This window comes from Acyrthosiphon pisum, chromosome A1 (genome assembly GCF_005508785.2).
Source record: "Acyrthosiphon pisum isolate AL4f chromosome A1, pea_aphid_22Mar2018_4r6ur, whole genome shotgun sequence".
Lineage (NCBI taxonomy): Eukaryota > Metazoa > Arthropoda > Insecta > Hemiptera > Aphididae > Acyrthosiphon > Acyrthosiphon pisum.
The window spans coordinates 127006739-127030850 of record NC_042494.1 but is presented as its reverse complement, the minus strand read 5'-3'; the positions used below and the strand labels follow the sequence as shown (position 1 = coordinate 127030850).

The 24112-nt window shown below is 31.2% G+C and overlaps 2 protein-coding genes and 1 long non-coding RNA gene across 12 annotated transcripts in view; all 3 read left to right on the top strand.

Annotated features, from left to right (window-relative positions):
* The window catches only part of LOC100163063 (A disintegrin and metalloproteinase with thrombospondin motifs 9), a 104340-nt gene extending 89360 nt beyond the window's left edge, over window positions 1–14980 (top strand). The window contains exons 15-27 of one of the 2 annotated variants that reach the window (XM_029488272.1): window positions 356–482; window positions 587–710; window positions 982–1189; window positions 1757–1921; window positions 1992–2156; window positions 2939–3175; window positions 3367–3558; window positions 3659–3823; window positions 4016–4210; window positions 7837–8693; window positions 11392–11528; window positions 12841–13043; window positions 13611–14980. In XM_029488272.1, the coding sequence (XP_029344132.1) occupies window positions 356–482; window positions 587–710; window positions 982–1189; window positions 1757–1921; window positions 1992–2156; window positions 2939–3175; window positions 3367–3558; window positions 3659–3823; window positions 4016–4210; window positions 7837–8693; window positions 11392–11528; window positions 12841–13043; window positions 13611–13700 (2865 nt within the window). In that variant the 3' untranslated portion in view covers window positions 13701–14980. The remainder of the gene's footprint in view (window positions 1–355; window positions 483–586; window positions 711–981; window positions 1190–1756; window positions 1922–1991; window positions 2157–2938; window positions 3176–3366; window positions 3559–3658; window positions 3824–4015; window positions 4211–7836; window positions 8694–11391; window positions 11529–12840; window positions 13044–13610) is intronic. The other variant, XM_029488271.1, reaches the window with a different exon arrangement.
* LOC100166077 (voltage-dependent T-type calcium channel subunit alpha-1H) overlaps window positions 1–24112 on the top strand; it is a 459662-nt gene that overhangs the window by 103802 nt on the left and 331748 nt on the right. The gene's annotated exons all lie outside the window — the stretch shown is intronic.
* LOC100568729 lies at window positions 17839–22824 on the top strand. Of its 5 annotated transcripts, none has more exons than XR_001679543.2 (8): window positions 17839–18164; window positions 18252–18346; window positions 18438–18503; window positions 20104–20184; window positions 20269–20347; window positions 21270–21388; window positions 21462–21620; window positions 22588–22824. It is a non-coding gene; the product is annotated as an uncharacterized LOC100568729 (long non-coding RNA). The 5 variants fall into 5 exon arrangements; XR_001679544.2 differs by having other exon boundaries at window positions 22527–22824; XR_001679538.2 differs by lacking the exons at window positions 20269–20347; window positions 21270–21388; window positions 21462–21620; window positions 22588–22824 and adding exons at window positions 18898–19117; window positions 19195–19439 and having other exon boundaries at window positions 17845–18164; window positions 20025–20184.

Sequence of the window (24112 nt, the reverse complement as noted above, 5' to 3'; positions counted from 1 at the left end):
AACTCGATTATTAACATTATTAAAAATTAAATTATAAAAAGGTTGTAAAATACGTGGGCAATAAAAACTAAATGAATATTTAAAGCGGGCATGCATATATTGTATATAAAAAAACAAAAATGTGCACTTTAGTTTCTTAAAATGTTAAATCCATGCAACATCATTCGTGGGTATCCAATCGGATTTATCACATTGGCGTATACTTCTTTTCAAACAGACAAAATGCAAAATATGCATCGAGTCCCACGGCCGTCAATAATATAATATTTTTGTACCGAAACTCGGGAATTTTCCGACGATCGATGTCGTATTATTATGTCATGTTGTTAACGATAGTTGCATTTTCTTTTCGCAGTTGTTGTCGATCGGAAACTCGTACGCTCCGGATATTGAATACCAATACACTGTGATGCGAGACAAACGGGACATCTACGTATGGGCATTGACCGACGAATGGGGACAGTGCGATAAGATGTGCTCGGGTATGAGGATACGGCGGCGGTCGCGTGCAATATAACCTATTGTTTGCTTTGCCGACAAAATATGTCGTGTTTTGCTATAATATAATCGATTTTCCGTGATTCAGGTGAACAGACGAAGATTTACGTGTGCGTCAGAAAAGAAACTGGCGAAGAAGCCCGAGGTTATTGTAATGAACACGACGCACCCCGCACGAAAAAGCAACCGTGCAATCTCCACTGCACCATCAAGTAATTGCCTAGATTTTTTAAAAAAAATATTTAATACAAATACAACGATTGAGGTATAATGGTATATGTTAGAATAAGTTAATAATAATAAAAAAAATATGCACATAAATAAAATCGATGTAATTGATGTATTGCGATTTCATATCTATTTTTGCGAAGGGTTATTATACCTATTAAAATTGTATTATTATTTCCGCGGCGTAATAAAATCAGTTATGTATTTGCAATTTTTGGATTATAATACCTAATTAATAATATTGTCTTTGTGTAGATGGAAGACAGTAAGTCAGTCTGAATGTTCTGCTCAGTGTGGCCCAGGCACACGGACCCAGAGCGTTGCGTGCGTTCAGGAATACGATAAACGAACACCCTCTCAAATATCGGACACTATGTGTTCTCATCTACCAAAACCTGCCAATACTATTCCTTGTGACGGAAAATGTTTGGAATCAAGATGGTCGTTCACAGAATGGACTCCCGTAAGATTAACTTGTTTCGTGAAACATTGCAATTTTTTTGTGACCATTATATGTTTGTTAATTCTCCATTCTAATCGGTTTTTCGGTGTTTCTTTCAATTCTTTATTTGTGCTATAACTCTCTTATAATTTTTTTAAATTTTCTCAGTGCAATACATTCTCTAAGTGGTCCTGTTTTATTTTTTTTTACAATCGTGCTGGTATTGTAACTTTTGTGAACACCATGTGCACATCTCATCTTACGATCGTTTATTAGCATTTTTTTTTTAATTTCATCTGTTAACACACGTCTTCTCCAACAATCTTCAACGCCCTAACTCTATTTTACATAATGACAAAATATTTGTCAACACGCCCGTTATTTATTTCTCTAGCAAGTTCAACACAATCATATATTTTTATTGTAATATATACTTACTAATTAAAATGCATAATTGTTTCCTTCAACGTCCATTTTAATTTATATTTTGTACCTATTATACTTTCTTTGATAACTTCAACAATAAAATTATCATAATAATTTTGGATTGAAATAATATCCATGTAATTATATGTATCTTGTGTCTAGTGTTCTAAGACCTGCGGGTCAGGCGTTCAGCACAGGGAAGCACGCTGTGTAAATGACAATGGTGAACCCAGAGACGAAACGTCGTGTAATGAAAGCGAGAAAATAATTACCAGAGTGTGTGGGACAGATAAATGTCCTCAGTGGTCCGTCGGAGAATGGTCATCGGTGAGGGTTGATTTAGAATAAATCATTTTTTTTTTTTTGTTTCAATAACGTGTGTTCCCCATATTATTAGTGCTCGGTGACTTGTGGCGAAGGACAAATCGAGCGTTCCGTGTGGTGCCGTATGGACAACGGTAGGGTGTTAGCTGCAGAATATTGTGGTTCAAATATGCCAGCCACCAAAGAAACATGTTCCATGAAGCCATGTCCAGCTTGGACAACAGGTCTTTGGTCTCAGGTAAAATATATTTTTACGATTCATTTAATATGCTATATTTCACTTAATTTTATTTTAGATTTGCAACAGCTAAAATGTTGACTAAATATACGCTGGACTACTAATCTATTGTAAAATAATAATAATAGTTCACTTACACATAGGTAAAAGTGTAAATGCTCAGCTAAAAAATAAGGCTGATCGATATTAATCTTATCTATCAAAAATTGTAAATAAAACATTGAACTTTTTAAATTTTTAGCTGTACAAGAAAACTACCTAATTAAAATGATTACGTACTATTATACATCTGTATTACAAATTACATTATATCTTAATTTAAATGACACACACTGTTTTATTTTTAGTACACATTTTAAGATTTTATAACTCATGAGAATATTATGTTAAAGTTCATATTTTTAAAAATATACTGCCAAATAAACAATTTTCTGAAAAATAGATAGTTTACTTAAAGTAAAACACGCATGCAATATTTTCAGTCCGCAATACGTACAAAATTACCATTTGGTGTTCATATTTTCAATGAAACGACATATGTTATACATTTGTTAAGACAGACACTGGCTTTTAAGTAAAATATTATTTATATTATAAAAGTGAATTATTAATATTATGCACCGTAATGTTTTATAAATATTTTATCACTGTCGGTAAAAGAGTAGCACTAATGTTTAAACTTGTCATAAGATATACGGTTTTTTCTATAAATTAGTTGTATCAAATAAATTATATTAATGCTAAATAATAAACATCACGACATAATGCAATTTTTTTTTTAGTGTTCTGTTACATGTGGCGTTGGGATAGTGAGGCGTATGGTGAGATGTAATGTACCAGACGAATCTGCATGTGCATTGATCGCGAAACCACTCGAAGAAGAAAAATGCACTTTACACCCATGTCCAGCAGGTGTGGACAACGAGATACACGAAAATGAAATCCTGAGTAATGGACATGACACAAACTTTATACATAGCAACAAGTTCTATGCATGGCGAACAGACCACTGGTCAAGTGTAAGTTACCATATTAATATACCATAATGACAATCCGACCCAATTTACTATAATATTATAAATATCAAAATTATTATGATATGTTATTTACCAATGTGAAAATTTAACCACCTCGGCGACATTTTACCGATATACAATTAATGTGGGTATTATATTATGACGTGCGTGTACATAAATTATTTCACTTTCAGTGCTCGGCATCGTGTGGCAACGGTTACAGAAGGCGAACCATAGACTGCATAAATACGATCAGTGCCAAGCCAGTTTCGTGGAACCTTTGCAAGTCAAAGAACCAACCGAAACGCGTCGAAGTGTGTACCGCTCCGATGTGCGTTACGTGGCGGGCTGACGAATGGAAAGAATGTTCGGCTGAATGTGGCAAAGTACCTATATATTATAATAATATAAACAAACGTTTTTCGTGTTCTTATATAAATATATTCGAGTGTCATATTTGATTTAAACCTGAATCGTAATTTTTAGGGTTTTGAGGAGCGCGAGGTGACTTGTGTGTCTTCGGCCAGTGGTAAACTCGTGGACGAAACCCACTGCGTGGTGCACAGAGAAAAACCTGAAGCCCGAAGGTTGTGCGAGAGCCACAAAAGCTGTAAGCCGGTGTCGACTTGGAGAACAGGATCGTGGGGAGAAGTAAGCACTCGCCAATTATATATACGATTGAAATCATTGAATGTAACAATATTTACGAGTCCAATATAACTCAACAACCTAACCTTACAAATGCGTACCTACACTGCGATATTCCATACCTACCGTATATTTTTCTTTTCGAAACGTTTGTTTGGACAAGCCCAATAACATTACACAATGCATCGGTTCCAGTGTTCAGAATTGTGCGGAGGTGGCATAAAAGAAAGGAAAGTGGTATGTCAACCGTTTGACGGGACAAGAGAACTATTCGATGAAGAAATGTGCGTGGAACCTAAACCGTCGACTTCAATTCCTTGTAACGAACAACCGTGCAAAGGTCAACCGTCGTACGTGACAATAGCTTGGAACTTCGGGGAGTGGTCAAAGGTAAAAATCTTTTGAATTATTTACGATCACGTAATTATATAATATCATACGATTATGATAGTTATTTAAAACTGTTCAATTGTATATACCATATTAAAACAATATTCTAAAATATAAACATATATTTTTTTATGGAGACAAAAAAGTTGACTTCTTTATTTATTTATAAATCAATATTGAACTTGATTTAATCCATCCAATAAATTTAATTAACCAAACTCAAATATAAATCCAGTAAATTATAAAAAAAAAAAAAAGACGAGTTAGGTCTTGAGTATAGAGCTGAGAGTTATAGAAATTTTATATTTTTCAATGATCATTCAAACCAATATACTAACTGCTAAGTAATACGTTATATGTTTCATAGAAACCAAGAACTTAGGTATACAACTTGGTAAACAATTTTTTTTTTTTCATTAATAAGTGCGTGTTTTTTATAATTGCATGTATTACATATTATATTATTTTGAAATGTGCCCTCTTTTATTGTCTATCGCACTATGCAATCGTAAAAGTTTTGTTTGATTTAAAATATAATACTATGGTATTATAATTTTCGTGGTAACCTATAGTGAATCACAAGCTTATTGTAAAGATTATAATATACGGATAATATTTTTGTGTACAGTGTAAAATTTCAAACTTTGTTACGCTCGTTATCACTACCGTTTTTCTATTCCAATTTTAATCAATTTATTACCTACATCAAACTGTTCAATTTCATAATTTTCCATATATATTTATATATATATATATATTAATTTATTTTAGAATATTTAAGCAATTTGCACATTTTAAGTTTTATTAAGGTACCTATTACATCGATAACGTACGTATGATCAATTACCTATTTTATAAGCTTTTTTTTCTAATATATAGATTCAAAAAATATTGAAAATATGGAAATTTTAATATTCCTATGCCATTATAACAAAAATACATAAAAAAAATATTGATAAGACAGAATATGGCACGTTTATAAAAATTAAAAAGCGATAAATATTGTAGTTGACATAATATTATCTTAACAAGGTATTTTACTATACTCTATTAATAATTAATAAATCATATTACGTGCTCAAATGTAGTTTGCCTATAATAGTATACTATAGCCTACAGGCATATACTATAAATGTACATTATGTACCTATTTGCGATTTTGGTCAATATTTTACAGGTCGCTCATTTACTTTAGTGTAAACTTGTGAATTGTATATCTTTATTAGAGTATAATAATAAGTAAACGAAAACATAGCATATTGAATGATATAACTTACTGATCTTGTACAGGTTAGGTTCCCAGGGTTTTAAAAAATATCACTTATTTCTAGTCATTCCCAGAAATAAAAACAATTCTTCAATTTTATTGAAAATAAAATAATAAATCTATACATATAAAATTAATGAATGGTAAAGCTTTTTAGCTCATTAAAATAACAAGTTTTTTTAACATACAAATAAAAATATAAAATACATTCTAACAAAATAACGCTAAATTAAATTGAATATACTGTTCTGTCGTTTACCCAACAATTTTAAATAAATATATATTATGTATATCTATGTAGATTTTAGGTACAGTGTAGGTATTATATAGGTACCTACTTGCGTGTAACAAAGATTGCTCTTCCAACTAAACACAGAAACATCATAAAATACATTTATATTATGCAATAATATCTAAAATATGCTAAATTATTCCAAGTGAATTGAAAACGTTTAAACTAGCGTTATAGCGTGGAATTGGATTTGTATCTCGTTTGTTATATATTTTCCAGTTGAAATTGATCGAGTAGTAGATATCTGTATACAATCAGGCACATGCCCAGTAAATTTATTTCATGGTAGGGAGGAGGCTGATAAAAAATAATAAGACAACCACAAACCAAGTCACCAACTGGAAATAATTTTAAACGCAGTTAATCATACTTGGTGTAATAAATCAAAAAGTTAATTAAAAATCAATTTTTTCACAGTTAACATTGTGTTATGATTGTGTCGTTATGACAATGACTAGCCACATAATGTAAGTATGTCTTTAAGTGTCCATCGCTGTAGTTGTCGCAACTACTAATAAAAAAGCAACTAAATTAGTTATGGTAAATATAATTTCACAAAGATAAAACATACAGTACTGACAAGATGTATAGTCAGTTTTGGAGGGGATCAGTAAGTAGGTAGGTTATGATGCAGGTAATGTACCACATATCCTTGATCTCAACAAGTTGACATTTTATTACGGGATTGCTGTTCGGTATACTAATTTTTCGATTCGATACCTGAGAAAATATAGATGGATTATATTAACATTGAATAAAATATATCGGGTATATAGTTAATCAAAATTCTTACAAGGTCCCGTATACCCACTGACTGATTTAAAGATTTAAGTCCACTCTATAGGTACCACGAACCTGTAATAGTATTAATCAAAAACAAATTCGTAAAATCTACTTGAATAACGGTAGCGGGTATAGCTCGGCCAAAAAAAAACGAACAAACACGACTGACAAATTTGCTGTCTATACATATATGGTCACTGCGAGACCATACGAAACATTTTGACATTTTTTCTTCCTATTCGAATTGACCTAACAGCTTCCAACACACTTTACATAGGTATATTAATGTGTTATAATATATTATTAATCTTTTATAAATAATTATAATATAGTCTCTCACAACACTAAAAGTTGAATCCCACAATTATAACTATAGGTAGGAAAAATATGACGAAGATCTAATACTAAATGTTATAAAATATAAACTCTAATTTATGTTAATGTCAATAATTCAAAAATGTGATCCTTTCTACTTATATTTAATACACTTTGCCAGAATTATAAAAAAAAAAAGAAAGAAAAAAGGTGTGGGTCCAGCTGCCGTATTCGAAAGAAACGTGGGACCCGACCAACTACACACTAATATAATATTAAATAAATAATTAATGATAATTTAATTCTTGGCGACACGTTATCGCATTACAAGTCATATCATCATTATTCGGGAAGGTCGAATTGCACTTATTTTTGTCGAATTATTGCAATCAGACAGAAAAAGGTAATGTTCGGTAAAATTGCGCTCGCGTTCATAAAAGGAAATGTTAAATTACACTCGTTCCTTATGTAAAACCTATTAATTAATAAATAATTTTGTAATTATGCAAAATAATTTTCATTTGTAATAGGTATCTAAAATGTATTTTTGTCATTATAATAATAATAATAATAATAATAATATGTAAAGCAACAATAATATTTAAAAACATTAGTATAAAAACGATTTTTTTAAAATTGAAAATAATATAGCTACAATTTAAATATTACACGGATGTAAAGCTGTACCTATCTATAAAAAGTACTACATATTTAAAAAATAAGTGGTTAGGGTTATTTCTAAACTAATTACTTCGTGCAATAACGTCGACGTTCGCATCGAGTGCAATTCGAACATTTTGGTTTAGGTATAACCATATACCTATCCGGTGCAGTTCGACAATCTACCATTATTCCTATCATTCCAATAATTATACGTACAACCATACCTTCGCGATTTGTAAAAGAACTAATTATCTACCACGCAATTAACGTTTGTGTACCTGATTGTTTGTTTGCACGACCGTACAGTGCAACGTGACGTGTGGCAAGGGACACCAACATCGGCAGGTGCAGTGCCAGAACAACGACGGCGTCATACTGGCGGCTGTGCAGTGCGACGGACTGGTAAAACCGGCGGCCGAGCAACCGTGCCGGACGTTCGTGCCGTGCGCCAGACCGACGACTGTGGCCACCACCACCACCACCACGACTGCGGCCACGACGACGACGACGACGATGACGATGACGGCCACGACAGAGTACAGATGGAAGACGTCGCAGTGGTCGGCGTGTTCGGCGACGTGCGGCCCGGGCACGCAGAACAGGCGGGTGAGCTGCCGGCGGCACGGCACCGATCCGGGGGGCAGGGACACGGCGGCCGACGACCAGAGGTGCGACGCGGCCGCGGGCCGACCACCGGCCGCGCAGAGACCGTGCCCGCAACAGCGGCCCTGCGTCTTCGCGACGTCGGTGGCGGCCACCGCAGCTGCGGCCACGGCCGCGGCCGACGATTACGGCTGGCTGCCGGACGTGTGGCGCGAGTGTTCGCACTCGTGCGGCAAGAAGGGCCGGCAGACGAGGCGGGTGTTCTGCTTCCACAGGGCGGCCGCCAAGAAGGTGCGCCGCAAGCACTGCGACTGGGCCGCCCGTCCGCCCAGGAAGCGAAAGTGCAACCAGCGCCGATGCGCCGGTCACGCGTCCTGCGCCGACATCCTGCACAAACAATCGCCGCAGTCCGCCGCCGCCCTCGTGGACAAGGATTACGTGATCAACGTGCTCGGGCGTAACGTGTCCGTCTACTGTCACGGCATGCGGTCCGGCAATCCCGTCGAGTATCTGACCTTGTCCAAGGACACCGAAAACTATTCCGAGATCTACGAACAGAGGTAAATGTCGGTCGACAAAACGCGCGTCGTGCTTGTTTTATACGACTGATCGTAGGCACAGTAACTGTGTTAACGTTTAAACAGACTGCTTTAGTTTAACCAACTGCAGATAAGATAATACCAGATAAGCTATGGTAATAAATAATATTAGATATTACCTTGTATTACCATTTCTCCATTTCTCTTGGTCCCAGAATATTGTGTACTTCATTGATTTATGAATCAAACAGTAAGTAGGTATACCTAATTTAATAATAATCCTATATTTTTCATAATACTACCAATAGTATAGAGTAATATTATAAAATTTTACTGTGAAAAAGTATAGAAGTACCAATTTAATACATATTTTGTTTAAAAAAAATGCATTAGTTAATTGAAATGAAGCGTGAACTATTACCTCCATGTTCGTTTAGGTTATACACTAATACCTAATTGTTGTTTTAGGACTAGTATGTAGGGTGACCATAAAAATAAAATAAAAATACGTGACACTTAAGTTACTTAACTAAATATATTAATAAAAAATAAAAAAGGTGGGTAAGTGGATGTCGCTCTGCTGTACAGTAGCTAGATTACAAGTGGGTCACTGTATAATGGATGGTATTAAATTTGAATTCAATAATATAATATCATTGTATAAGAAAAACGATTCTGAGCGGAGACGGTATGGCAGTCTAGGTATAAGACATAATATTATATATGGTATTGTAATGTATGCTGTATAATAGTTTTTAAATACAAATAAAATATTAATAAGTATAATATGTACACAAAAATCCAAAAAAAAATTATTTTGATGACGATGGCAGGTTAGGTAATTTCTTCTTTTGATGTTTTTGTATACTTTTGTGCTGAACTGATTTCATCGAGTAACTTAGTTTCTTTTAATAGAATATTATAAAACTCATTACAAGATAAGTAATTACAATTATAATTGATTTGATAGTTTCAACCAAAAATCGATTTTTTTCATTGCGTATGACGTATGGCCACCCTACTAGTATGACGTACTACACTGCCTAAATTTTAAAACGTAGGTACCATTCAAATATTCAATCATTAACGCAATAGTCAAATTAATCAAATTTTAAGCACCGAGCTCTTAATAATTAATAATATAATTTAACTCAACTTAATATTATATTATGCTAATTTAAATAATAATATATATAATATATTTTGTGTCTATGATAGCACATGTCAGCACGGATTTAGGTATTCTTCAATTTCATATTTTATATAAATAGATTAAAAAACTATAGGTATCCTCAACAACGACCATAGATATTGAAAACTAAAAAATATACTTAAACACTATACAGTAAAACGGGCGCATGTAAACTCAGCCACAAGAACCTTTTTTTAGTGTAAACTCTGCCAGGAAAATAAAACAGGTAAAATTGAGTCCATGTAAACTCCGCCAGTGAAAAAAATGAAGTAACAGTATACACTATACAATTAATATAATAAACAGATTATTATTAAACAAAAAAATCATAATTTTATAGTAATTATTATCCTTATTAATTAAGTATATGTATACCAAAGTATATAAAAAACTTAAAAATAAAAATAATAAATGTTCGAACAAATCATACAAATTGCAATGACCAGTATGATGTTAAAAAATAATGATAGACAATTGTGATAACTATAATAATCAAAAAATAATATGTAGATATAATATTATGTTATTATGACATTAATATGTTATAATAGCTGGTACCTACTTATAATATTTTGAACTGTAAACTAAAATTATGAGATACAATTAATAGATATTCAAACCATTAAGTCAAATATAAATCAACTACTATAATTATTTAGTATTTATAGCTTTTTCTAACATTTCATTTTCATTTTGAATTTTTGAGTTTACTTACTAGAAAAATATCATTTAGTTTTATATATAAGGAAGACCTAATTAATACTGGTGGAGTTTTCAAATACCCATTACAGGTAAGAAAATAAAACTCGTGGAGTTTACATTAAACCTTTTCATTACCTTTTTATCTATCCGGTATTCTGGCGGAGTTTACAATCGCCAGTAAAACTTCCGTTAACGGTCACCTCTATAGGACGGTCACCTCTATGTAACGGTCAATTTTTTTGGTCTTTCCTAGTGTTATTCTACCTCTGTAGAACGGGCACCTCTAAATAGCGGTCATTATTTACAGTCCCTTTGGTGATCGTTATATGGAAGTTCTACTGTAACACTATTTATTTTCGATGCTATTATAGCAGTTGTAGGTATCTGGTATATCCTAAAAGTAATTTAATATTAGGTAGAATTTTCGGAGTAACTTGAACATGCTATACTTACATCTGACAGTTGCAGTAGTTGTAGCCTGTAGGTAACAATAGTAACTGTTCAAATATAATTTACATATTAATATAAACTCACCCGAGTCACAATCAAACTGCCGATCCCCGATTTGTGTTTACACGGTTTCCGTTGCATTTATATATTTCATGTAAACACGTTCAACTGTGCCAAGCATGTTCAAGCAATGTTATATATTGACACCACCGCAGGTTAGAGTCGTGTTTAAACTTGTTTACTTTGGTTATTTATGCTCGTTTTTGATGATAATATTGGTATTATACCTATTAAATGGTCACGGTAACGTATATACCGCACGCGGTCAATTTTATATGATCGCGAGTCGTAATCTCCGACGGTTTGTGTTTACAGACTCAAAGACCCGAGCACGTGTCCGTTCAACGGCGAACGCCGTCAAAACTGCCCGTGCGACAACGTGCCAGTGCCGTCGTCTGGACTCACCGTGTTCCTCAAGATCCGTCTGAACATCACTTCGTTGAGGGTCGATTGTAAGTGATCTGCACGCAAGATATTAGTGTATTATTATATTGTATGATATTATTATGATAAATGGTAATAATACATAATAGACAATAGTACAATACCATTGTATATCAGTATAAATTGTGTACCAGCAGTGGTACACAATTTTGCGGAACAACTACGATTGTTCCAAACTTCCGACATTACTCCGTTTTTATAAGTGCAATATTATTATGATTTATGACGTAAGTGATTCACGCGATTAGACAATTTCGGAACAATAAAATCATAATATATTTCTGCGGAGTAATACCTATAATATAATAATAATAATTGTTGTTCATTCCCTGCGATACGATATTATATTGATAAATTAAAATAATTATTATGTTTTTGAACAATAATTAAACGATATTTTTTTATTCCAACATGCGACTTTGGTTGGGGATTAACGCCCACCAAAATATTACTCGTGTCGCCACTCAAAGTAAACTTTTGAAAACTTCGTAGTCCTCTCCTCGGGGGCTGATTCGGATAATTTATGTTCTCACTTTCTCATATGTAATTACACAGTTATTAATTCAATTTATCAAAATTATTTTATGTTGTTGCAACTGTCTATCCATTATAATATTTAAACAATATTTTAAAATGTTTACCAGCCGGAACAATATTTAGTATGTTTTTAGTCACATTACTTCTGTGTAAGTTAGGTATCATCACTTCAGATTATATATTATTTTTTTAACATAGATATGTTTTCGAGCTGGATGCAACTTTTCAACATAATTAATATGTATTTTGGGCTGGATACAAGATTTTTTGTTTCTGACCGATTTTTTGTAAGGACTTCGTTTTCATGGTTTTCACTTATTAACAAAAATATGTTTATGATTCGTAGATTTTCCTTGTAGATCAAGTAGCGTATTATGGCTTTCTTCTAACCGATTTTGCGTAACGTTTTGTTTATCGCTATAGAAACGCAAATGAACAATATTATTATTCTAAAAACCGATCTATAATAGCATATTATGCTACTAGATATTTTTCTGTCTGCGCACTATACCAAAAAAACATATCCATGATTCCTCAATATTTTCCTTGCATATAGGAAAACTATCCTGTAGCCATGCTACCTTATCTCGGGAAAGGGTTATTGAAACGTAATTTTACCCTATAATTGACATTTTAATTTCAACAAATTATCAGTTACAACATATTATACAACATTGTTCCGAACCACTTGCTGTATATAATATCACATTATAATAATATAATAACAGCTATTATATTATCGTTCATCGGCGGCGTTTTAAAATGTTCGTTGGAAATTTACAGCAAAGGATTATACGTTCTCCAAACAAATCAAAGGCAAACCCGTACCCTTTGGTGAAGCCGGCGACTGTTACAGCAACTCAAAGAGGGGTTGTCCGCAGGGCAGGTTCAGCATCGACTTGTCGGGCACCGGCATGAGAATATCGCACGATACCACTTGGGTGGGCAAAGGGTCGAACACGTCGTTTTGGGTGAACAAGATTGAGGTAACGACGATACTATTATTATATATTTTGTTATTATCGCCACGGAAATCTTTTCCTTTTTTTTTCACTTTCGAAAATTCCTCTTAGCTCTCGTAGTCTCATCACAATAATATACAGCGAGGCTGATATTGCTCAAATTTACCCCGAACCAAACGTCACTTATAGTATTATAATCCCGCTTTGGATCGTATCATTATAATAACAATGTTCACGATATTATTCGACTGAAGACCGCGCATATTATATGTATAGGTACAACAGGTTGACGTGTTCTGTAGTCATTATATATTATTATATATTATATTATTATATATTATGTTTTCACAACAAAATTTAACTACACCGAGACAATCGACATTATCAGTGTTCCCACACCGTAGTGGTGTCCCGGCCGCAGTAATAATAATTATTACACTCGCTATTTATATTGTTTATTGTTCGTTTTTAAAATCATTTTTTCTGTTTTTTTGTTCGTTCTCGGCTTACAGTCCTTTCCGTGCACACTGTCCGAGCACGTCCTAAAAACGTTAGAAAATTAATAACACGAATGCTTACAAATATTTACAGGAAAACATGAAAATAGCTGGCAGATGCGGTGGTTACTGCGGTACGTGTGTGCCGATGCAAGGGATAATATTGGACGTGGTAACGCCATAACAACGCACACAATAATACTAAATATTATAATAATAATATGTTTGATTAAATTAATCATTTTAATTTTAATTAATTAATTAATTAATCAAATTAATTTAATATTATATTATGCGGCCAAAAGCGATCGGTGGTCGTACGAGGCGGCGATCATCGAGCACAGTATTATTATTATTACTATTATATTATACGCATATTATACCTATTATATAATAATAATGTAATATTAATATGTCCGACGGAGACGAAAACTCTGCTTACACGTATACGGCGTTCACGATATTATTATTATTTATTATTATTATTGTCATGATTATAACTATTATAGTTTTATGACATATTATCGATTACCAAAACGGTCTGGAGTATAAATGTAGACACGATTCGAACCGAACGAGTATATAGGGCCATAAAACTAGGATATTTTATATTTTATTTACACAGTTCGTTTTTATTTTTTCATCATTATACAAGCAAAGACTACGGCGTGCCATTCATATCCATTATTATTATAATTATTATTATTATTATTATTATTATTATTGCTACCTATTAACTATTACCTAAACGAAAAGTGGATACTCGTGTTTTTATTATATTTCACAGTGCCAATACTTTTAGTTTAGCAGTTATTTTTGACCTACACAACTATACAAAATCAAATGCCGCTTAGAAATGAACGGAATGCTTCTTTCGTTTTAACGTGACATTTTCAAGTCAATTTTATCTGATTATAGATCGTGAACATATTAATTACCTATCCACGGAATTACAATACCGTTTTTTAATACAGTATAATAATATGGTATGAGATATTAAATTAAAGATAATCGTAGATTAAGATAAATTTGTCCCTAATAACTATAACTAATAAGTGTATTAACTAAGTAGGTACCTAAGTATAGTTTTGACGAGTTTCAATTGCATATAATTAAGTCATTTAAAGTCGGTCTATGTGTGTTCAATTTATTTTAATTTTTGTACATTTTCCATGTTATTAAATAGTACGTGTGCATGTGCCTATACCACAATAAAGAAAAGGTATATTATTTGTAATAATTATAAATGGTCAGTATTAAGAACGATATTTTAATCTGATACGAACAAAGACTTCCTTTTTATTTTATTTATTATTTTAATTTTTTTTTTTTTTGTTGATCTCTAGTCATAACATTTTCGTGGTTTGAACCACATTAACATAATAATATATTATATATAGATATAATTATTTAAATTTATAGCTAAATTTTATACGTTTCCTTATACATAAATGATTTTATAATATAATGTATTTATCGTGCAAAATGTTGTTTTTCCTTACACAAGTCCTTTTACAGGTTGAACGCAAATGTTTTTGTAATAAAACTGAACGACTTCTGTATAAAATACTTTTGAAACACATAAATAATGTACAATGTTGTAAGTCTGTAACTACGATATGAAACGAGAATCAAAAATCAACTACATAATATTATTATGCACCAATTGGTTTAATTGAATATTTGTTTATCTTACAAGAAGTAACATAGGGTACCATGACCCTAGTCGTTGGTTGTTGCTTCGTGGATTTTAACACAAACATTATGAATGTTTTATGAAAAATATGAACGTAATTTATTTTTATTATCGTTGAAGTACCTTGGTACTCTTAAATATAATTCACCATATAACGTATTCATATTACATGCCTATAAATGTTAATACAATGTTACATATTTTTTATTGTGAGTGGAGCGATGATTGCATGTAGGTATTGATTTTAGAACGATGAACGTTTTTTTATTTTTATATCAGAAAAAAATGATTCAATTTTCAATTTTGAGGGTGGTTTTACATTGGATCTAATTTTTACTTTGGAGTATCCAAAGTGAAAAATTGCCACAACTTATAAAAATATGCGAGAATGACTAAAAAAAAATAAGAAGATTTATTACAATTTTAATATCATAATATATGATATATATAATATATGTGATAAAAATAATTATTTAGTAACCTGTATTATACCAAAAAGTTATAATGTAACACATTCTTCGCTTACAATCAATTTTTTCATCAAATACAATGATTTTTCATTGAATTAAAATTTGACACAACCATTACAACTGACCTGCTCAATTACGAGGTACAATACTGCAATTATGCACTTATGCAGCAAAGCGTTTAAGTACCTACTGAATAATTAAAGTTTTTTTTTTCTTTTTTGATGTAAAACTAAAAATAATACGATATATACATTTTGTTTAGATAGGCACAATATAATATAATATAATATAGGTACTAATAGTAGTGTACGGTTTGATTATACTTTTATTATTTTAAATACTTAGATTAATAATTCATAAATCTACGTGGGTGTTAGCGTCGAGAAGAATAATTATTGTAGGGAATTGGCTAGAAATATTAGACATCGGTTGAAGGGTGCAGACATGGTACATTATAGTACCTATTTCCTGGTGATCACTGTTGTGCGCTACCGATACAGTAAAGACTAATATAAACATGATAATCTTTACCTTTTATTTTTCATTTGTTAATATAATATCTCATGATTGTGTATAAAAAGTTCTGATGAGGGAAAAATGTATTGTAAAACGACTCAAACGCCAAACGGTAAGTGAACACTGTCGGAATGTTATAAGTTTATTTTGATATTTCACTGTTAAAAATTAATGGTAGACCATTTCATAAAGTAGAAAATTATCAACATTTATGGAATTTAATTGTTGTCTGTTGAGTTGTATACTGATAGTTTTTCACAAAATACATAAAATATTATGTTTAGAATAAAATAAAAACAACGTTTTTGTTGCCTATACTATTATGTATCCAAGGGATTTGGGCACAATAGTTTCAATAAAAATAAATAAAGATACACTCAATTATCTTGGTATCTTTTACAGTTATTGACTCCAATTAATATGTTTATTTTGTCGTTCATTAAAATTTAAATACAAATTTTGTATTTGAGTAAAATATTATAGGTACTGAAAAAATATATTGTAATTAGTAGTTACAGGGGATCAAATGAGGTAAAATTTTCAGTGATTTTGTTGATGCACCATTTGATACAGTGGCGTATTTGAGGGGGGGCGATGGGGGCCGAAATCAATCAATTTTTTATCATATTTGTTTAACTTATTACTTTATAGGTTATACAGGTGCAATATAAAATTCATTATGTCTTGGTAAGTTTGTGTGAGTAGTTGGGTAAACTCTTTTTAAATTCGCCCCCCCCCCCCGACATGAACTCTCAAATACGCCACTGATTTGATAAGCTTTTGAAGTACCCTAGATATTTACGACATCAGTGCAACAACATATTATCTACTTTTTTAATTTTGTATTATGTACGCTCAACTAATTTTCACGCTTCAATTATGAATTTATTCAAACTCTGAGATCGTAGGTACCTCTCAGTCTGATTTTTAGAATTTTCAACCATGTACCTGTATAATATTATGATGTAGACTTAAGTATTAAATTAGTATTATATCTAATATAGACTTCAGTATTTTAGACATTATTATTATTAGTATTAGGTATACTAGGTAGTCTTTATTTTTTTCAATTGCAATGATAATATATACAATCTATACATTATTTTTATGTACAATAATAAGCATAATTTTTAGTCAGTAAGTTGTTAAATTTTTAAATTTTTATAGGTCTATGCGTTTACGTATGGGCTATGAACCCCGGCATGGCACGAGAGAGAAAAAAAAAATAATACACCCATTATGGAGTAAACAACATAAATAATTGTTTATTCCACTCACAGAATATATTTATTATATTATTGTTATTCTGTGATTCCACCACGGATATAGATAGTATGGTTGCACAACGAACAATAATATGACGGCGCCAAATGTTCTTATAAAGTTATATAAATACATACATAGTATCCATACAAAAAAAAGTCGCGACATACTAGCGCTCCACCGTGGCTAGGTAACCCGGTTTGGTTACCGTACTTAGTAGTAGTTGTAGAGGGCGCTAGTAAAACGCGACTTTTTGTCAGAATTGATAAGAACATTCGGCGCCGCTCAGCACAACTGTGTCCAATATGGGCCGTCGTCCAACCATAGTATCTACACAGAATAGATGAAATCTATAGATGAAATTTCATCTATTCTGTGGTATCTATATCCGTATTCCGTGGATTCCACTATTTGTTGATATAGATAAGTGATAACAATAAAAATTGATAGTGAATAGTGATCCGGTGATTGGATAACGGATATAATATTATTATTATTCTACTGGTTAGTACTTATATCTTAGTTCGTGTCAGTTTTCGCAAGTGTTTTGGTTTTTGGCTTTTACTCTGCTGGAAATTGACACAACTGATTGATTCATTAGTTGGAATACAAAATATTTTAAATACATTTGGTGAACCATGGTCAACAAATGTGGAGTAAAGGGTTGTAAGACAACTGCTATCAAAGGGTCAAAAGTGTGTGTGTAAATATTACAATTAATTTTTATATTGCATTACATTTATACACGCCTATTACAAATTTAATTAATTGATGTTTAATTGTATATTAGGTTTCCTAAAGCTGGTATTTGCCGTTTATGGGTAAATGCTGTGCAACAATATCAACTAAATTTTTTTCCAAGTCAACAGTCAATTATAATATGTAGTAAGTACAGACTACAAACACAGTATTGTTAGCAGAAAATAGATGCTAAACAAGTTGGCCATACCTAATTTAACTGCGGCAAATATTATAGAATCTGTACAGTCTGTAGTTTCTGTTGAAGAAATTGAAGTTATTATGGACGGTGTATTATCTGAGAGTAAGTACATTATTTTATTTTGTTACAAATACAGTTTACAAAGTGGCTATTTCCTTATAAATTTAACATGTTTTTAATTAAAACATAATTTAGTGATAATAAATAATTAATAACACATATTATATGTTTCAGTATTATCTATTATAAATACTATTACAGAGTCATAATACACAGCGAGTACCGCTTAATGTGATCACATTGGTTCTTGCCATTTTGATTTTATTAACCAATTGATTCAATAAAGTATATTTTTTTCAATATAATATTTAGTTTGGGTTTATCATTTTTGATTCCAATGAACGGTTGATTCTATAAAGCAGTGATCACATTAAGCGGAACTCACTGTAGTAGTTTTATGTGTTTGTTAAGTTATCAATCATAAGTTACTTTACAGATACTGCAAAACCATGTATTTTTTTTAATTGTTATTTTAACATTGACACACTTAAAATGAAACACTCTAAGCATCTATTGCACCAAATAAAATTATTTGATGAATCCTCATTGCAAGATTTACATATCCATGTTGAATTTATCCACTTTATCTCCACAACTTGTTGGAGAGTAGCCCAGGCATCGCTGTCAAAATATCTTTTTATGTCATCAATCGCAAGGTAACTGTCTAAGACATCACAATGTATATTATTTGGATTATTTTCAATTGCTGTTTCACTTATAAATCCATTTCCAGATACTGCAATACTGGCCACATCCTTATCCACAAACCAATTTGACATTTCAAAATGTCTAGTCAAAACATCAAGTTTTTCAAAAGGAACTAAACTTGAAACCTTTTTTCGTTTTGCAATACCAATGGCAGTTTTGTTTTTACCTAAAATATAAAGTATGAAAATAAATTTCATCAAGGATAATCATTCGAAAATATATGGAATATACAATCACCTTTTGGACGTCCTCTTTTTGGAACTTTTGGAGGTAGAGTTGGTAACTGATTAAGTATTGAAATATTATCTATATCTATGTTGTCTGTTTCCTCTTCATTCATGTGTAATATTCCTTCGCTCATGTGTAGTATTTCTTCATCCATGTGTACTATATCGTCATCCATGTGTAATACACCGTCATCCATGTGTATTATATTGTCATTGGCAAATTCATCATTTTTTTCTGTTTGTTTCAGTAAGTTATCTAAAAAATAATTATTTAATTGTTAAATTTGATATGTAGATCTACTTATTTTACTGAGTCAATATACCTATGTCTTCAAGTTGAATGGGATCTCCCACTTTTCTGAAATATATTTAAGAATGTTTAATCTGCGCAGGTATTCTTGTCCTGTTGCTTCTGACGTTAGAGAAGCAAGCCTCTTAGCCTCTACATGTGCTTTCGTATATTTTTCATGTAGGTTTAAAATGTGCTTTGGTTTCTTAAGTTCTATTTCTAGTTAAATTTATGGAAACAATTTTAAAAAAATAAGTCAGAAAAGGCCAATTCTTGCATGGAAGCTTTTAAATATGCACCTATGTTTCCTAACATTAAATGTCTTTTAACAATTCTTAGTGTCATACCTATAACAACAGCAATTGCTGAAAGGTCATTCAGTTATTATTCACTTATACATCAAAATATTATAAATTAGATTCTGGATCATTCTTATTTCCATCAGTGAAGTCTGAAGTTTCTGACGAAGAAATTGAAGTCATTATAGATTATGTATTATGTAAGTATAAGTACATTATTTTATTTTGGATATGTTTTTAAGACAGTCTAGGTATAACTTTTCTAACAAAACATTATAAATTAGGTTTTCAAAAATCTTCATCAGTGTTATTCGATGAATCAGATAAAGAAAACAATGTTTCATTACCAAAAACTCTAACAAAGTAACTACAATTTATACATTTAAAACTGTTGTATATTGATTATGTTGAGGTCTAAAATTGTAAATTTGAGCATGGAACATTATTCCACTTAATGTTTTCAATCTATATTTGAATTGTTAAATATTTAGTGGTGTTTTTTTTGGACCTAGAATCAAGACTTCAATCAAGTATTTTTAAACACTTTTTATGATATTAATTGGGATTTTATTTTAAAAAAAGAAAAAAGTTATTTGAAAGATCATAAGGTTCACTAGATAATAATCTTGCCTTTAAATTGTATAAAAAGTCCATTCACTCTAATTTTTAAAAATAGAGCTAATTGTGATCTGCTGAGCGTACAATTTCCTATGTTATAAGTTTGTACGACAGAGAGAACGCATGCAGGTATAGCGCCCTCTTAAGGAATTATTATAAGGTATATTAATAATTCTCGATTACTGAAAGCTATATTGCTATAATATTAACACATTATAGCTACATTGTAACTACAAAATTGCTCAAATTTCAAACAGTATTGTATTATATTATATTATTTTATATTATACCTATAATAATATTATTAAAATAATTTCAATATTAAAAGTTTTAATAATTCACAAGTGAACAAATTTCCGACCACAACATTTTAGCGCCCGAGGCAATTGTAGCCAGTGCCCAGTGCCAATGCCCTGTATGACAGTGTCGTACAGGATATATTATAATATAATAATATATATACTAGATAGGTACCTACTTAACATATTTTATAAGTACATGTTATAATTTTAAAATTAATTAAAACAAAATAATAAAATTGTTATATTAAGAAAAATCGGGTGAAAATCCAATGTTGTTGAATATATCAATTTGAATTTGATAATCAATATTGATGTTCATACATAAAATATAAAATAAAACTGTTAATTGTTTTTGTTTATGGTAGAAAATCAAAATGGCTGCATTTAATACAGAACACTTTGCTGACCTTATAAACTCAAGAATTATTACGTACCCATATAAAGTGGCAGATCTGGACTCCTTGAAACCAACAATTCGGATAATGTTGGTTTATTATCATGGGGTACTAAACTCGAAACTCGCATTAACTAATGGTTCTTTATATTCTTATTTTCAGTTCATCAAATTTAAGAAGAATGAATATGGATTTTCCTCGGAGGAACTTACTACCATTTCCAGCTGTGATATAGAGGAGGTACACTGCAGCCGCAACCTCAAACCCAACTTGGACCAAAATGAGCGCCATTCAGGTGGCAGCTCGGATGACGGAAACAGAGTAAGTTTTATCTTGTGAATGTCCGTGGACCACTACGAGGCTAGAATAATATTTTGGGCAAATACTATAAGGAACACGAGGCAAAACCGACTGAAAAACTGAATACATTCATAATTATTCAGGATTTTAAAAATTTAATAATATAATAGTATAATATTTTATAATAAATAATAATATAATATTTTGTAATATTAAATAATAATATAACATTTTATAATGTTTAATAGGTATTTTTATATTTGCACAGTTGTATTTTAATTTCAATAAAACCAAAATAAAAGGCGCTAATCAATCTTTATAATTTTATTAAATTGTTTTAAACTAAATAAATATTCAACACAAATTTAGATAATTATATTAGTTAATAGTACCTTCCTATCAGTCCAAACTATAGATGCACAAAAATGTTTATATTCCTACCTACTGTAGGTAAAAATGGAAAAGAAAAATATTTTACAGTAAATATAATTTTCTGATGATGAAATACTAAAGCAATATAATTTAAGACCCTTACAGATTGTTTATTAAATTAAATTGCGGTTGGGACCTTTTGTCTTTTCGCACGCTGTTTGCGGTTAATTTATTTCTACCTACCTGGATATCAAGTTGAAAGTGCTGATTATAAAATATTATATACTAATTAAATTATATATTTATGATAAAAATATTATAATTATCAAATATTTTGACATAGAAAACAGTTGAGTACTTATCTTAAAATTCCGTTTAATGATATGCGGTGTAAAATATATGCTAAATAAAAGTAAGATAATAAACATAAAATTTGGTTCTGTTGATTTATAAGGTAAAAAAACCTGTTCCTTGTAATGTTTGTGATATGTTGACTATTTATATTATCATGTTATTAAATTTATGTGATGAATGTACATCAGAAAATGTTGACAGTTTATAGCTAACAACTTCTGCTGACTGCAGGAAATAATAAAAAAATAATTCATTGTTGCAGATCTATTGTCAAGGAGAACGTTGCTGCAAATGGCCGATGCAGCGTATATTAATATTATTGCAATTATATGGAATATGCTCCCAATTCATTCAATGACAATTGAATTTAGGGCAGTCATTTGTGTTGTCCTACAAATACGCTACTGTGAATTATTTTCTTATGGAATAACAATCTAGTATTATATTATAATTATTATACTAGCAGATTTTAATTTTTAAATAAAAATAAAAAAATAATTTTAGTCTTTGAATACCTATATTTAAAAGTTTCAAGCTACATTTTATAGTCCGGCCTTGATTTAGAGAAATAGAGGCCACGTGGACTATTAACTTTGAAGCACTTTTTAACAAAAAATTTTGATAAAAATGAAAAATGAATTATAATTTAACTATATACATTATTTATCTTTATATATAAAAAGACTTGTCCTGAGTGATTCATCATCGCTTAGCCGGAACTGCTGAAGCTATGGATATGAAATTTTCAGTAAATGTTCTTATTACTATGTATAGGCGCACTAAGAAAGGATTTTTCAAAATTTGCATTTTAAAGAGGTGCTCAAACAGGATCTTGAGGTTCGCGATGGAAATTGGGAAATCTATTTTTATTATTTTTTTTAAATAGTGCCATTGGCTACAGTCTACAGTATAAATAATATTTATTTATATGGTTTCATGGTATTTTGGCAGATCAGGTACAAGTTAGCACCAAATCAAGTTATTGAACATTGCAGCAAGTTACACCCAAAAACAGTTGAACAATCATAATTTTTAAGTTGCAATTTTTTACGGACAACGGAGTGCACGGGTTCAGCTTGGTATGAATGTTTGTGTGTAGATTAAACCTCTGGGAAGAAGACTGACTTATTTAGGAATGGTTAAATTTGGTTTTTTTTTATACGATAGGTAAGACACATAATATCAATTGTTCAAAACAGCTTAAATTTCTTATTACTGAATATGCAACACAAAATATACAAGGTACATATTTTGGCTGTAACTGGAAGAAGACAGACTAATTTAGGAATGGTTAAATTTGGTTTTTTTTTATTCATCTGATATTAGTAGTTATGTTAGGTTAGGATTTTGTATTAATTGATTATATTAATCTACCATAGGTGGAATACGACAAACTTGGTATAACTTTGATATTTTATAGTTAAATCATATACCTACGTACAAACAGCACGGGGTCCGCGATCTACCGTAGGTAGATTGCCTACCTGATAATATACTGCTGCGAATCAGAATTTTTATTCTGGGAAACGGAAAAGTTAAGATACATTTTGAAAACCATACACCGAATATTAAACAACGAATTGTACAAAGTTCGAGTCATATAGAGTTGGTACATTAAACGGGCAACGAAGTGCACGAGATCAGCTAGTTAAATATATATACATTAGTTATTAAATTACAAATTACAATACAAATTTTACTCTAGGGTTTTTTGTTAATGAACCAGTTAAGTTTTTTTTTCTTCTTCGCATTTGTTTTTATTAATTTTCATTTGTCACAAGTATATT